This window comes from Oncorhynchus tshawytscha, linkage group LG05, assembly GCF_018296145.1.
Source record: "Oncorhynchus tshawytscha isolate Ot180627B linkage group LG05, Otsh_v2.0, whole genome shotgun sequence".
Classification (NCBI taxonomy): domain Eukaryota; kingdom Metazoa; phylum Chordata; class Actinopteri; order Salmoniformes; family Salmonidae; genus Oncorhynchus; species Oncorhynchus tshawytscha.
The window spans coordinates 61,113,845-61,129,914 of NC_056433.1; the positions used below are offsets into that span (position 1 = coordinate 61,113,845).

Sequence of the window (16,070 nt, forward strand, 5' to 3'; positions counted from 1 at the left end):
AACTCAGACGGACAGACATAAAAAAAACGTTCTGTTTTCCACAGCTAATAGCATTTATCAAGAAAAAGAAGCTATGAAACACATACATGATATACTGTCACACCAAAAGTGTTGAGCAGTGACTAGACCTCTGACTTCTTCAGAATACATTCAACTGTATTTGGGGTGTCTGAATAAGATTGCTGATGTTACAGTTCTTGACTTTTATTTGAGGTTTAGCAGCCACTTTAGCTAAGAGAGAAAAGTACAAGAGCCCTCCCCTCGCTCTCTGCTTGGTCCGATAACTTTTCCACCAAACAGACAAGAATAACTTTTTATGAAAGTTGCCCTTGCATGTGGTCTGAGCCCTGCAGTGGTAGTTTTGACTGTATGCTGTGAGGGGATAGCGTGGTAGTCTTACTGCAGACAGCAAAGTCCCTCTTGTTGTACCCACTGGGCAAAAGCTGGTTGAGTCAATGTTTTTTCCAAATCATTTAGATCAAAAAATGCTATGTGATGACATTGAAACAACGTGGAAAACTAATTGGATTTGCAAAAAAGTATTTAATGTAGGTTTAAAAAAAAAAAATTTCACCCAACATTTTTACCTAAATCTAATGACATAGTGATATTTTTTGTTGATTTCACATTGAGTTCACGTAAGTTGACAATTAGACCAAATGTAAATCAAAACTAGACATTTGCCCAGTGGGTAGGCTCTCTGTGATGACAGACTGATGGAAATGGGTTCTGTTTTGGCAATTTCCCTCTAATGTGGGGGTGGCTAGCTGCAGAGATGGTCTCATTCGTACCAAGTTGGATACATCCTCTTGTTATGCCTCCATTGTTAGTCATCTCTGGTCTTGGGGAAATGACATGGCGCACTAGGCTATAGCCTATTGGGATCGTTTCAGATGTCTCTCAGGGATGTGCAGAAGGCACAAATGTGAAGTCTGTTGTCATGTGAATTTTGTTTTGTAGAAATTCACTACCATCCCTCTATGGAAGATATGTTGTGTATAGTTTATATGGATGACGCAGCAGATGTTCCCTTTCATTATATTTATTTTTAGATAAATATGTGAGCTTTGTAAATACAAAACAAATATCTTTGTGTTATTCCAAAAAAGTCATTTGTACTATTTGTATTCTTCAAACAATCCATTCTTGTTGCTTTTCCCCTAATCATTCCTCAACTGTTATGGAGATAATTCCTTATTTGGCAGAGACACATCTCTCCTCCCTGCTATTTGGCCACTTGTCAGGATATGGCATCCATGGTCTACATGATATAATCTGGTATTCCAATATGATAAACTCATGCCAGTAAAGGGCATTGTGGGTAATACCTCAAGTGACCATGTAAATCAACAGTGCATGAGACCACACAAAAATACATATGGCATTAATGATTTTACTTCCAAGTGAAAGTCTGTATATAACGGAATAAATCATTGAATGTAAATCCAAAATAACCTTTCAAACAAATCTCTGCAATAAATTCCTTAATAGTCCAACACACCAACCTCACTATAGTCTGATTCCGAGGCCTCTCATTGTTGCTGTAGAGTTCTGGTGACATTGTCAGCTGTGCTGTTATGACTGGAGGGAGCGGGCTCCACAACATCATTTCTCTGCCTTGGCTCATTAGGAAGACCTTGCCTGCAGCTTGCAGGTTCCTCCCATGCAGTCCCAGGGTTCTGGAGTGACTCTGTGCTCTCCTCTGGGACATACACTGTGATGTCTGTGATGCCCAGACAGCCCTGGGATCATTACCCATGTGATGTCTCTAATATCAGCCTGTCCTCTGTTGACTTAAGATCTGTTTCCAGGTCAGCATCCCTTCTGTTCTCTTTCCACTTGTCGACCACCATCTTAACCACCACTAGTCTACTTACATTTTACAATAAGTTTCAGTGTGAACTTGTGGACCCAGAAAAATGTATATGGCTGGCTTCCTTATGCTAATGAAAACTTCACTTATTATGCAGAGTTTTGTATTCTCCCCTCATACTCTCTCTCTCGCCTTCCTTCCAACCACCTCCCACTCTCTTTTCTCTCTCTTTTCTCTCTCTCTCACTCTTTCCCCTCCCACTCTCCATCTCTCCCTCCCTCCTTCCCTTCCTCCCTCCTTCCTCTTTCGCCTCTGTGTGTTAGTCAGTGGAGACCTGTTATCTGTATGCAAATGTTGTTGTTCTCCTAAGAAAGGGAGCTGGTTAACAATTCAGATCAGGCTCAATCTGTGGCTCTGCTGAGACGCACATTTCAAAGAGAGCAGGGATCCAGTCTCAGGGATGCATGTATGTTCTACCCACTCTGTGCACTAGTACTTCCACAAATATGCATCTACAAATATGCATCCCCCCATTCTGATGGCAGAGGAATCTGCAGACCCTCATACTATATGTATCAGGTTTGTCTTTGGGCTTTAAATGAATGCCATTTTCAGGAACTGTCACTTTGACAATGCTATGGAATGGACGTTTTGTCCTTGTTTGGGGATGGTTTCACATCCAGCTTTTTCTCATTGCTCATGGAGGTCTTTATTTCCCATAGAAATGTAATCTACATTGAACAAAAATATAAACGCAACATGCAACAATTTCATAGGTTTTACTGAGATATAGTTCATATAATGAAAATCAGCCAGATGAAATAAATAAATTAAACCACAATCTGCAGATGCAGATACCTTAAAAAAAGGTAGGGGCGTGGATCAGAAAACCAGTCAGTATCTGGTGTGTGACTATCATTTGCCTCATGTAGCGTGACATCTACTTCACATAGAGTTGATCAGTCTGTTGATTGTGGCCTGTGGCTGTGCGAAGTTGCTGGATATTGGTGGGAACTGGAACATGCTGTTATACATGTCGATCCAGAGCATCTCAAACATGCTCAATGGGTGATATGTCTGGTGAGTATGCAGGCCATGGAAGAACTGGGACATTTTCAGCTTCCAGGAAATGTGTACAGATCCTTGCAACATGGGGCCATGCATTATCATGCTGACACTTGAGGTGATGGCAGCAGATGAATGGCATGAAAATGGGCCTCAGGATCTTGTCACGTTATCTCTGTGCATTCAAATAGCCATCGATAAAATGCAATTGTGTTCGTTGTCCATAGCTTATGCCTGCCCATACCATAACCCCACTGCCACGTTGGAGGCAGCTTATGGTATAGAAATTAACATTCAATTCTCTGGCAACCACTCTGGTGGACATTCCTGTAGTCAGCATGCCAATTGCACACTCCCTTAAACTTCGTGTTGTGTTGTGTGACAAAACTGCACATTTTAGAGTTGCTTTTTATTGTCCCCAGCACAAGGTATACTTGTGTAATAATCATGCTATTTAATCAGCATCTTGATGTGTCACACCTGCCACACTTAATGTTAGCTAGCTAGCCAGTTCAAATAATGACCATATCATATAGCTTGAAATGTCTTAAATTGAGCTAATATGTATTCGTTATTACAAGAAAATAAACTAATAACAAGATAATTCTTTATAAGTGAATAGCTTATTGTTGTGAGTGTGACGAAATAAAAGCAGGGCATTCTACCTGAGAATTGTAGAACGTGGACACTCTTGTTGACCTAACGTTACTTTATATCCTAATTTGAATTTGGTGCAGGTCATATTGTTCTTCACATTACCTACTCTGGTAAACGCACACTCAAAGTGTATTTGCCACATGTACAAGATACAGAAGGTGTAAACGGTACAGTGAAATGGTTACTTGCATAGTGGAGTCTGTAGCTAGCTAGCTAGATAAACAATTAAACATTATCCCAACTCATAACATTACTACCCTGCATGAATCTGCTGGTAGCTAAAGCTAACCAACTATCTAGGTTCGATGCTAGCTAGCTAGCTAACATTAGGCTATAATTAGCATTGCAAATGGCTCTGATATACGAATAATATTACTACACAGATCATACACTTAATGTTAGCTAGCTAGCTAAAAGTACACTTTAACTTGCAATGAAAATGACTTTCTGACAAAATTAAAAACGTATAATATCTGAAAATGTAACTAGCTAGACACTCTTACCCATATACGTTGATGAACGCTTCTCCCTCTCTGTCATGGATGCCACGGTTGCCCTTAGTTTAAAGATGTAATCCGGAGACAGGTGTTCTATACAACAGCCTTATTCTGTGTGTTTTCTTTTCGCATTATTTGAAATCACACACCAGAATATTCTTCATCTCTTTAGCTATCATACTCTACTTCCACCAGACATTCCATTGATTTCAAAACTCTGTCCTCCAGAAAGTGGAGCACATTAGCAACACCTAAGCAACAGTTTTTCGTGATGTATTTCAAAATAGCCTTGTGAGCAGCGCATCATATTATAGATAGAAGTGTGCTACATGGCAGACCAATCCGAACTCATCTCTCAGCATGTCCAGCCCATCTATTGTCTTAGCCAATCAAGGCAAGCGGGAAGGTGCCTTGCTTTTTCCGTGGCTAAACCAACTAGCCTCGTAATTTAACAATTTTATTAGTATTTACAGATTACATACAAGTTTGTTATTAAAGCACATGAAAGTTCACATGTCCCAGAAGGCATTTCTGCCAAAAAACGCATTTTCATTAAAAAAAATGAATGGTCAAATGCCTCTCCTGTAAAGTATTGATGCGCGACATATGCCTAGTTTCCTGAAACAAGTCACAAATGGTATACTAAAACTGAGTACAAAGCGATACCTCCCGGCAATGTCTATTCATCGGTAAGCTTGGGGTTTAGCTGAGTCACAAGTCACAATGGGTTGCATAACAAACACATTTTCTCTCCCTGATGACATCACTTCTCCTATAATAACTGCAGCAGGAGCTATAACAATACACCAGAAATTGGAACAGCTTTAAAACATATGAAAACTTCCCTTTTAATGCCCTATAAAATGGGGCATATTTTATTTCCACTCTCTAGCCAAGTCTAGACCTACTAATTATAGGCAAAATAAACAATGCCTCCGTGGCCTGTGAAACAGCTTAATCACACACTGTTCAAAAGCAAAGCTGTCATTACATCTCTCATCACCGCCGCTGTGCTGTACTCAGCCCAGAATGACTGGGCCCTAGCTGGCTAACACACTGCACTACTTACCATCCCATGGATTCAGTTCAGCAGCTCGAAACACTCAGTAACAAGACTGAGTCGATGGCCTTGGTGAGGGATTTGTTTAAGGATTGGAGAGGGCTGAACACAAATTAACACGTGTTTATGCATACCAAGACATTCATACATTATTTCATGTGATGCTGACAGAGTAATTTAACTTGCGCTAGAGACTAACACGGGAGAGAGAAATTGCCATGTTAATACAGCATGGGTGTTTTCTATCCTTTAGCTGAAGGTACATTGTAAATGGTTGTCAGATTTAATATTGCCAATTGAAAAATGTCCTCTCTCGCAGGAGAAACATACAGCATTTACCATCAACTATGTAATTGAAAGATACTTTTGGTAAAATAGTGTATGTGGACACCTGCACGTCGAATATGTCATTCCAAAATCCTGGGCATTAATATGGAGTTGGTCCCTCCTTTTCTGCTATAACAGCTTCCACTCTTCTGGAAAGGCTTTCCACTAGATGTTGGAACATTGTTGCAGGGACTTGCTTCCATTTAGCCACAACAGCATTAGTGAGGTCGGGCACTGATGTTGGGCGACTAGGCCTGGCTCGTAGTCTGCGTTCCAATTCATCCCAAAGGTGTTTGATGGGGTTAAGGTCAGGGCTATGTGCAGGCCAGTCAAGTTCTTCCACACCGATCTCGACAAACAATTTCTGTATGGACATCACTTTGTGCAAGGGGGTATTATCATGCTGAAACTGAAAAGGGCCTTCCCCAAACTGTTGACACAAAGTTGGGAGCACAGAATTGTCTAGAATATCATTGTATGCTGTAGCATTAAGATTGTCCTTCATTGGAACTAAGGGGCCTAACCCGAACCATGAAAAACAGCCACAGACCATTATTCCTCCTCCATCAAACTTTACAGTTGGCACTATGCATTGGGGCAGGTAGCGTTCTCCTGGCATGTGCCAAACCAGATGGTGATGCGTGATTCATCACTCCAGAGAACACGTTTCCACTGCTCCAGAGTCCAATGGCGGTGAGCTTTACACCACTCCAGCCGACACTTGGCATTGTGCATGGTGATCTTATTCTTGTGTGCGTGCAGTTGTTCGGCCATGGAAACCCATTTCATGAAGCTCCAGACGAACAGTTCTTGTGCTGATGTTGCTCATTTGAAGGGGTGTCCACATACTTTTGTATATATATTGTATCTTGCGCTGCATAGAGGTACATTATAGCCTGCTGCAGTGTATTACAGTAACTGGGCTTTCTGTAAAAAATTTCACAAAGCCCAGAATATACTGTATGAAAAACCTACCCATTGATTCTGTTTGTTGTGAAAAACTAGACTGATAGAGTGAAATATTGATCCATTGTTGCATTAGTCTATTAGTCCCTCAGTTGATCCTTGTCTAAGGTAGAAGAGCACATTGATTCTGTACAACTATAGTCTATGCAGGATTACCCAAGCGCCTCTGTTTTCTGTTTTCCGTTCCGGTGGATCCTGTGTATCCATTAAACAAAGTTAGCCAAGTGGAATAAGCGCAGTGCAAGTGTTTACATTAGCTTTCATTAGTCTCCCCTCTCCCCTGTGTACCTCAACTGGGACTGAATATAATTAGAGTATTGCTGATCCACCCAAACCCAAACTCTACCAACCGCAACCTTACACACATATACTGAATATGAATACATGTATACCTGGCTGAGAGAATAGATCGGATACTACGTGGAATACATTTTCTTCAAACATCTGAACCTGTCTAGCTGTTTATTTCCAGATACTGTACATTTATTGAAATATGAAGCTTTTGGAGCGATATACAGCAAAGCCTCAGCATGGAGTTCTGTGGTGTGTTCATTCACATTAGCAAACCGTAGGTTTCGCCCAAGTTAATTTCACGCACACTGTCTACTGAAATGGGATATGACAGGGATGTTAGTATGATAAAAATCTGACATGGCTAATGTATGCAGAATAATGCAGCATCTTGACTGTACAGTAGGTGCTATGTTATCGTCCCCATTATTGAAATGTACATTTAACTTTCATCGCTCTCATTTACCCTAGAAAGGTAACTCTACTGTTGCCTGTGTTTGGACTGCATTTGGAATGGCTTTTTTTCATATGCTAATATACTATATCCACAGACTGAATCCATTATGCCTGTGAAAATCAAACCCTTTATGTTATTAAAAAAAAAAATCCATTCAGTTAAACACTAGCCCCACTATCTTCCCAACGAGCATTCAGAGAGAAAAAAAAGGAAAAATAAGAAGATAAAACAATTGTGTGAAAGTATTTTGAGGGAAATTGCAGTGTTGGAATTCTGTTGTTGTTTTCTCTCTTTTTAATGCGCATTGAGGAGATTGGAATTATGGTGTCTGTGTATTTCGCCTGGGGCAGCAGTTTTGGTCTTACATTAATTCATTTCAAGGAATTTAAGTCATAAATAGGACTGTCAAGTCACATCTCAGCAAGATAATGAGAAGGCTTGCTGTTGTTAACCTCTGTGTAATAGCCAGCAGTCACACTGGCCAGGTACCTGGGGAGCTGGAAAGGGCTGAGGGAGAGAAGGGGGTACAGATGTGGGGGTACGGGGGGATTCCTTTGTATAGATACTGGGGATATTGCAGCGTAGTTCAACCACCAACCACATGAGGCACTATAATCTCATCTGCCTTCAAAAGTAGAGAATCTCCTTCAAGATTAGGGCAGTGAATAGATAACTGGTAATGAAAAACCATCATAATGGAAAAGGAAACAATTTGGTGAAGAATTCCACCACCTACTGAATTCCAATTAACCCCTGTGTTCAGCTTTAAAGTAAAGAATGCATTGTGTTTTATCAGTGTGCTCCTTGTTTGCCTCCATGCCAGTACTAGCGCATGGAGAGTGCAGATATGAATGTGTTGCTGCTCTAACACTGTAAATATTCTGTAGCAAATGTTTCCGAGGGGTTGATTTTTTTCCAGGCATTGTGTGAAAAAGAGGTTGAATGAGGAAATACAGCACCAACACATTTGGGCAATGTTTCTTTTTGTAATGCCAAGAGTGCCAAACATCAGAATATATCATTCCAAGAACATGTGAAGATTTGTTGCCACACTCTGTCTCCTCACCTTGAAAGGACTGGGAAATAATGTCTCAAACAGGGATCCTATTTTGCTTTTTTCTCTCGCCCTCATCTATGCCTTTTCTTTCCCTGAGACTATCCATCTGAAATGGAGATCAATTCAACATCTTTGCTTTTTGCTTGTGTTTCAAGAGGCAATGATTAAAGTATATGACACTTAGACCCACGCCTTTCTGCCAATCTTTTATTGAGGTGTGCAATGTGTCCTTAGATGGGTAGAGGTCTCTTTCCTCAATCAGAATGTTTGTTTGGCCTGACATGGCTTTGTCATAATCCTGTAGGTTCCATAATAAAAGCCTCTAGTATTTTACACAAACTCTAGATATGGCAATTAGAGGGAAGGCAAGCACTCCTTACCACGAGATGGACCCGTGAACTGTTATTTTCTTTTCACATTACTTTGCTTCTGGTTACGGCTCTTTCCCAGTAGTTTTTGGTACTCTCTGCCATTGGTTGTGAATGTAATACATGTTAAGTGGTCTTTTGTGTGACACCAATGGAATTATTTATTTTCTCTTATTTGGCATTCATAAAACAGGGGAGAGGATTAGAAGCTATAGAGCATAACTGTGAAAAATGTATCTGTGCAGAAAGCGGCATTTCAAGTAAACCATTTTTCCATCTGCCTTTTCTCTTGGTTGGGTTGTGATAATAAGACTTAAGCCGGCCCCAGACACATTGTGACACATCCCATCTAGAAAAGGAAAATACACCATATAGCGAACAAAGAGGGATGGCATGGCACTGAATCCTATACTCCATGTTTGTAAAAATGTTTTGTACTTTAAATGACAAACACCATTCAACATTATGCAAATTGTAGAGCAATTTCCTCCCCAGAGTTACAAACATGGAGGATTGCATTGAGACTCCCTCTCTCTGATCTGTTTACCTTAGCTCATTCATTCACAAAGCACAATTCCCAAAGTCCGCTTTAGGTCTTTCAGCCAATGTTAGACCAAAGAACAACATAGACACAAATCTATCTGTATCACTCATCAAGCCTTCACTGTACCATTGCTTCAAGATGACTTGTGTTCACCTCACCTTGCAAAATGTTCCATGGCACGTACTTCTTTGTGATTTCACCAAGGAGAAGATATGATATCGCTGCTTTAGCCCACTATCTTATTTAAGCAGTGATCTGCTTTAGCTGTGCTGTCGCGGTATGTTTCTACCCCAGTAAGTATCTCTAGACACAGCTTGCTCCTTGATCTTAGACTATGTACACCATATGCCTGGAGTGAGCTGGTGTCAGTCAGCTTCATTCACAACTCTGTACTGTTCACTTAACTGGGGGCCTTGCTCTTTGACATTGACTGTGTTATGTTCCCTGTTGACACTGAGCATGTAGGTGTATGTAGACACAGGTCTGTTTAGTCTGATTCACAGGCAGGCCCCAGCAGTGGTCAGACCCACCGTTTGATTGCTATTCATTTTCAAGCCATGCCTTTTTGATTCACCCCCCCATCCCAGCCCAGCTAAATTGAATAAATGAAACATGCTCTTGTAGATTGTTGTTGCTTCCAGGAGATTAGGCTTTGAATGGATTGGAAAAAGTTCATTAAGAAGTCTGTCTGAATGCAGGTCTCAATGCTTCAGATGTGTATTTTGCAGGAGCGAAAGGTTCTGAGCCAGAGATCGCATTTTGATACTTTGTGTGTCTGTTGAATTGGTCTATTTGGTAATTTTCTCATAACAACCTATATCGACTCTGCATAGCTCTATAGGCGATGGTAAGCAAGATAAACCTCGATGAGAAAGTTGTGAATTGAAAATGAGCCATAAAAGGAAATATGTGTCAGGGTTAGAGGGGAAAGCACTCCCAGGGTGATTTCCCAGGTAATGGACCTTTTAGCATGGAAAACAGAGAGTAAGGGAATAGGGACTGCCATTAAATGGCTTCACTGTTGCTCTTTTGGGATGCATGGACTTAATCAGATATATTTCACAGATGTCATCTTTTATATATGGGTACACATTGATCTTCAGTGTTACAAGTCCCTAATTGGACAGAACCATGTGGGGTAGGCCCGGAATGAGAAGCAGATAAAACATAATTCTCCCTATAATTGATCCGGGCCTTGCTGCCATCACAACACTCAGAGGACTTGTTGAAGCCATACACCGAACGTATCTAGAAGTTACTAACTGGTATTAGGCTTCTGTGTTTCTTTTCATACTAATCTTGGCACCCAGAACCAAATCTTGCATTCATATAGCATACATAACGTCTTTACTATAACAGTGTTGGGAAAATAGTGTGGGATCTTGATGTGACAGCAAGCCATTCTGAATTCTTTAGTAAGCTAGAGCATCATATATGATACATTAAGTAACTAATTAGCGATGTCTAAATCACAATATTTTTGGAATGCTTTGATGATTTTCTACAACTTCAATGTGTTTCTATGGTAACATACGTTCATACTTAATGCTGTAGGCCTATATGACATGGTAAGACTCCCAATTACATCCTTAAAGATTTTCCATTTGCAGCCCTGCAGCTGAGACTACATTGAATTATTTTATCCATTGTGTATTTTTCATGTGGTACGGATTAGAGGTCGACCGAATAATCGTAATGGCCGATTAATTAGGGCCGATTTCAAGTTTTCATAACCATCGGTAATCTGCATTTTTGAACGCTGATTATGGCCAATTATATGACAGGCTGCCCACCTGTTACGCGAGTGCAGGCAGCAAGGAGCCATGGAAAGTTGCTAGCTAGCATTAAACTTACCTTATAAAAAACAATAAATCTTAACATAATCACTAGTTACCTACACATGGTTGATGATATTACTAGTTTAACTAGCTTGTCCTGCGTTGCATATAATCAATGCAGTGCCTGAAACTGTGTCACTTCTCTTGCTTTCAGTGTAAGCAGAGTCAGGGTATATGCAGCAGTTTGGATCGCCTGGCTCGTTGCGAACTGTGTGAAGACCATTTTTCCTAACAAAGACCAAATTTATTTGCCAGAATTATACATAATTATGACATAACATTGAAGGTTGTGCAATGTAAGAGCAATATTTAGACTTAGGGTTGCCACCCGTTCCATAAAATACGGAACGGTTCCGTATTTCCCTGAAAGAATAAACATTTTGTTTTCGAAATGATAGTTTCTGGATTTCACCAAATGAATGACCCAAGGCTCGTATTTCTGTGTGTTTGTTATATTGTAATTATGTCTATGATTTGATATTTGATAGAGCAGTCTGACTGAGCGGTGGTGGCAACAGCAGGCTCGTAAGCATTCATTCAAACAGCACTTTCCAGCAGCTCTTCGCAATGCTTGAAGCACAGCGCTGTTTATGACTTCAAGCCTATCAACTCCCGAGATTAGGATGGCAATAATATAGTGCCTATAAGAACATCCAATAGTCAAAGGTCTATGAAATACAAATGGTATAGAGAGAAAGAGTCCTATAATAACTACAACCTAAAACATCTTAAGTGGGAATATTGAAGACTCATGTTAAAAGGAACCACCAGCTTTCATAGGTTCTCATGTTCTGAGCAAGGAACTTAAACGTTAGCTTTTTTTACATGGCACATATTGCACTTTTACTTTCTTCTCCAACACTGTTTTTGCATTATTTAAACCAAATTGAACATGTTTCATTATTTATTTATGTATATATATTAAGTTAAAATCAAAGTGTTCATTGTTCACTCAGTATTGTTGTAATTGTCATTATTACAAATATATATATAAAAATCGGCTGATTAATCGGTATCAGATTTTTTTGGTCCTCCAATAATCGGTATTGACGTGGAAAAATCATGATCGGTCGACCTCTAGTATGGATTAAATCTGTCTACCTCAAAATTGGGTTTCCAAAATTATACTTAGTGAAGCGTCCACTAAGTCGACTCTTTGGAGTAATAACTCCTGTTTTATTGCCAAAAGTATTAAATTCACAAGCTTGTTGGTTTTGCATGTAAAACTGTGCTGTGCATAATGAGTCTGTTGTGAATAATTTCCAGGTAGACTCAATAAGATGTTCAATCATCAAACACTATGAAATACCTTAAAAATACATATACAATTTAGTTTTCTCTCTCATTAACTTTAAATGGAGTTTCATCCTAAGTTTTGACTACATTATAAACTTCTGTAAAATATGCAAAGATATAATCAGTGTTTGCATAGGAATGAACCATAGCACAACAGATAGAGAAATGATACACCGGATGTGTAAATGTAAAGCATCCGGTTGGTGTTTCCACTCACCAAATATGTGTGACCCACCACCTGAATTAGCTAAAAATAGAATGTCTCTCTTGTGAAGTAGTGATGTGCGACATACGCCTAGATTCCTGAAACGGGTCACATATGGTGGTGAGAGGAAGCCCAGTGGCCGGCAAATTTTCTCATCGATTAAACATTTGATCTCAATACAGTTTTCTGTTTCCAAAACTAGAATATGTTATGAATAGAGTGGGCAAAGTTTTGTAGACTTTCCCATTTGCCAAAATAAAAAAAAACTGCATTGTCATGAAGGAGTGCAAGGGAAAATAGAGTTATTGCAAATATACACTTCAAAGAGTAGGCGTTCCCTAATAGAAATATGCAAATAAATGCTAGAACACCCCAATAGGCTCTCGCTAGCTCATACTTTGCTCTGCCCACCTCCTTGCTTGTTCTACCCACGATGATTAATTTGCTCCCATTGGAAATGACAGGCTGTGGTCTATCTTGGGTTAGTTGTAAAAATATTTGGTAGCTCTGTGTTCATACCTCCAAGACAGCCCAGTTTGTTGATCTGTTCTCTGTTTTGTTCTCTCTGTCTTCCAGGTTTCTTAAGCACTGGGGACCAAGCTTCCAAGGGAAACTACGGACTCCTTGATCTGATCCAAGCTCTGCGCTGGACTAGCGAGAATATTGCTTTCTTTGGTGGTGACCCTTTACGAATAACTGTTTTTGGATCAGGGGCTGGCGCCTCCTGTGTTAACCTCCTGACCCTGTCCCATTATTCTGAAGGTAACCGTTGGAGCAATTCAACCAAAGGTATAATGCAGAGGTTGCAACTTTTGAACATTTTTGGTGTCGCATGCCACCTTCATTACTGTGTAATTTGAGTTGATGTGGGTATTTTGTTCTGGAATGGCTGTATAAGGGTGCTGTTGATGATGTGTTTTGAAATGCCACTGAACCTTATATTGTGTAAAACTCTTGAATGCTTACTAACCCAGGGAGAAGGTTAAAGTTGACTAAAGCAGTGACCATGTATACTGTAGAATCTGATGGTATTCCATACCAGAATACCAGACACAGCCCCATTTTATTTTGATTGTATCACTCTCTCATCTCCTAATCCACGTTCCAAAGGGTGCCCCCGTAAATGTTACCATGTCAGTGTATTGCTTCCTCTAATCTTATTGTCTTCAGAGATTAATTCCACAAAGTATTAATATTCATACCACAGTATGAAACACCATTCAGACGCAGTACGACAAATCCTAGTCACTGCTGGTTAATGACAACACTTTTACATCAAACAAGATTTGACAGCACAGTGATATATAATCCTTTCCTCTGTATTCCTCTGAGCCATCACCACAGGGTCTCTGAGGGCTCTGCTCCTACAAATTTGTAACAATTGCCAAAGTGTATATTGAGATACACATAATAATAATTATTATAAGAATTTATAGAGCTATTCATTACATAAATGATCTCAAAGTGCTTTAAAGCAACACAAAAAATACAAGTAATTTAGAAAAAGACAAACACAACATAATTGATGGAAGGTCATGAGAGGTTTGGAAAGTTCATGGCTTGAGTGATCATCGGAGCGAGGTGGTCAAAGGGGGAGAGCAAGCAAAGATGATCTCTGCAGCAAGTTCGGGGGCAGGCAGCACGGTGTTATCAGGGTGTCTCGCCGTCCTTGCTGTCAGTGTGGCTTCTCCAGTTCATGGACTCTGTAGCAGGTGTAGCTAGGCTTCACTACTACCAAAATGAAGCGCCCACTTGGGTGAAGCTAAGTCACGTGGCGCCAGAAAGCACACCACATTTCAATGATAATTAAAGAGTAGCCTTGTAACTTAGTACTCCTTAGGATCCTCATCACTGCATACCTCTGCCGTCTGGCTTTCAGGCTTCTCTTCATCCTCAACCTCCTGACACACATTTTACATTTACATTTGAGTTATTTAACAAACACTCTTATCCAGAGCAACTTACAGTTAGTGCACTCATCTTAAAATAGCTAGGTGGGACAACCACATATCACAGTCATAGTAAGGACATTTTTTCCTCAATAAGGTCGCTATAATCAAAGTCAGAGCTAGTAAGAGGGGGATGTCAAATGGCGGGGAGAGTCAAGTGCGGTGCGGGGGGTGGGTGTAAGGTAGTGATGTGTTGGGTTATGGGATTAAGATACTCTTTGAAGAGGTAGTGTTTCAGATGTTTTAGGAAGATGGGCAGGGACTCTGCTGTCCTAGCTTCAGGGAGACGCTGGTTCCACCATTTGGGTGCCAGGACAGAGGACAGCTTGGAATGGGCTGAGTGGGAGCTGCCCTCTCATAGGGGTGGAAGGGCCAAGAGACCAGAGGTGGCAGAATGGAGAACTCGGGTTGGGGTGTAGGGTTTGAGCCTGAAGGTAGGGAGATGCACCTGCTCCATATATGCAAGTACCATGGTCTTGTAGTGGATGAGAGCTTCAACTGGAAGCTAGTGGAGTGTGCGGAGGAGCATGGTGACATGGGAGAACTTGGGAAGGTTGAAAACCAGGCTGCACCGTTCTGGATAAGTTGCAGGGGTTTGATGACACAAGCGGGGAGCCCAGCCAACAGTGAGTTGCAGTAGTCCAGATGGGAGATGACAAGTGTCTGGATTAGGACCTGTGCCTCTATTGATGTTGTAGAGCTTGAACCTGCAGGAGGGAGTCACTGCTTTGATGTTTGCAGAGAACGACAGGGTGTTAACAGTCCAGGGTTACGCCAAGGTTATTTGCACTCTGGGAGGGGGACACCGTGAAGTTGTCAACTGTAATGGAGAGGTCTTGGAGCGGGCAGGCCTTCCCCAGAAGGAAGAGTCTTGTTGAACTTGAGGTGGTGGGCCGACATCCAAGCTGAGATATCTGCCAGGTATGCAGAGATGCGTGTCACCACCTGGGTGTCAGAAGGGGAGAAGGGGAGAAGGAGAAAAGTAGTTGTGTCATCCTCACAGCAATGATAGGAGAGACCATGTGAGGATATACATGATGGAGCCGAGTGTGCCTAGAAATGAGCTCTGGGGGACACCAGTAGTGAGAGTATGTGGTGCAGACACAGATCCTCTCCATGTCACCTGGTAGAGCCTGAGATGCCCAGCCTTGAGAGGATGGAGAGGAGGATCTGATGGTTCACAGTGTCAAATACAGCATATAGATCTAGGAGGATGAGAACAGAGGAGAGAGAGTCAGTTTTGGCAGTGCAGAGAGCCTCCGTGACACAGAGAAGAACAGTCTCAGTCTGAGTGACCCATCTTGAAGCCTGACTGGTTAGGGTCAAGAAGATAGTTCTGAGAGAGATAGCAAGAGAGTTGGTCAGAGACAGCACCCTCAAGTGTTTTGGAAAGAAAAGAAAGAAGGTATACTGGTCTATAGTTTTTGACGTGTCAATTGTTGGTTTCTTGAGGAGGGGAGCGACTCAGGCTATTTTGAAGTCAGAGGGGACGCAGCAAGTGGTCAGGGATGAGTTGATAAGGGAAGTGAGGAATGGGAGAAGGTCTGGAGAAGGAGATGAGGGTTGAGTGGGCAGATTGTCTGTTGGCCGGACCTCACTAGTCGCATGATTTCATCTGGAGAGAGAGGGGAGAAGAGGTCAAGGCATAGGGTTGTTCTGTGTGAGTGGGACAAGTGTACT

At 41.1% G+C, this 16,070-nt stretch overlaps 1 protein-coding gene across 3 annotated transcripts in view; it reads left to right on the forward strand.

The window, feature by feature from the left end:
- nlgn1 (neuroligin 1) overlaps nt 1-16,070 on the forward strand; it is a 342,762-nt gene that overhangs the window by 319,193 nt on the left and 7,499 nt on the right. For all 3 annotated transcript variants that reach the window (XM_024421686.2, XM_024421685.2, XM_024421687.2), the window contains one exon: nt 13,018-13,230. In XM_024421686.2, the coding sequence (XP_024277454.1) occupies nt 13,018-13,230 (213 nt within the window). The remainder of the gene's footprint in view (nt 1-13,017; nt 13,231-16,070) is intronic.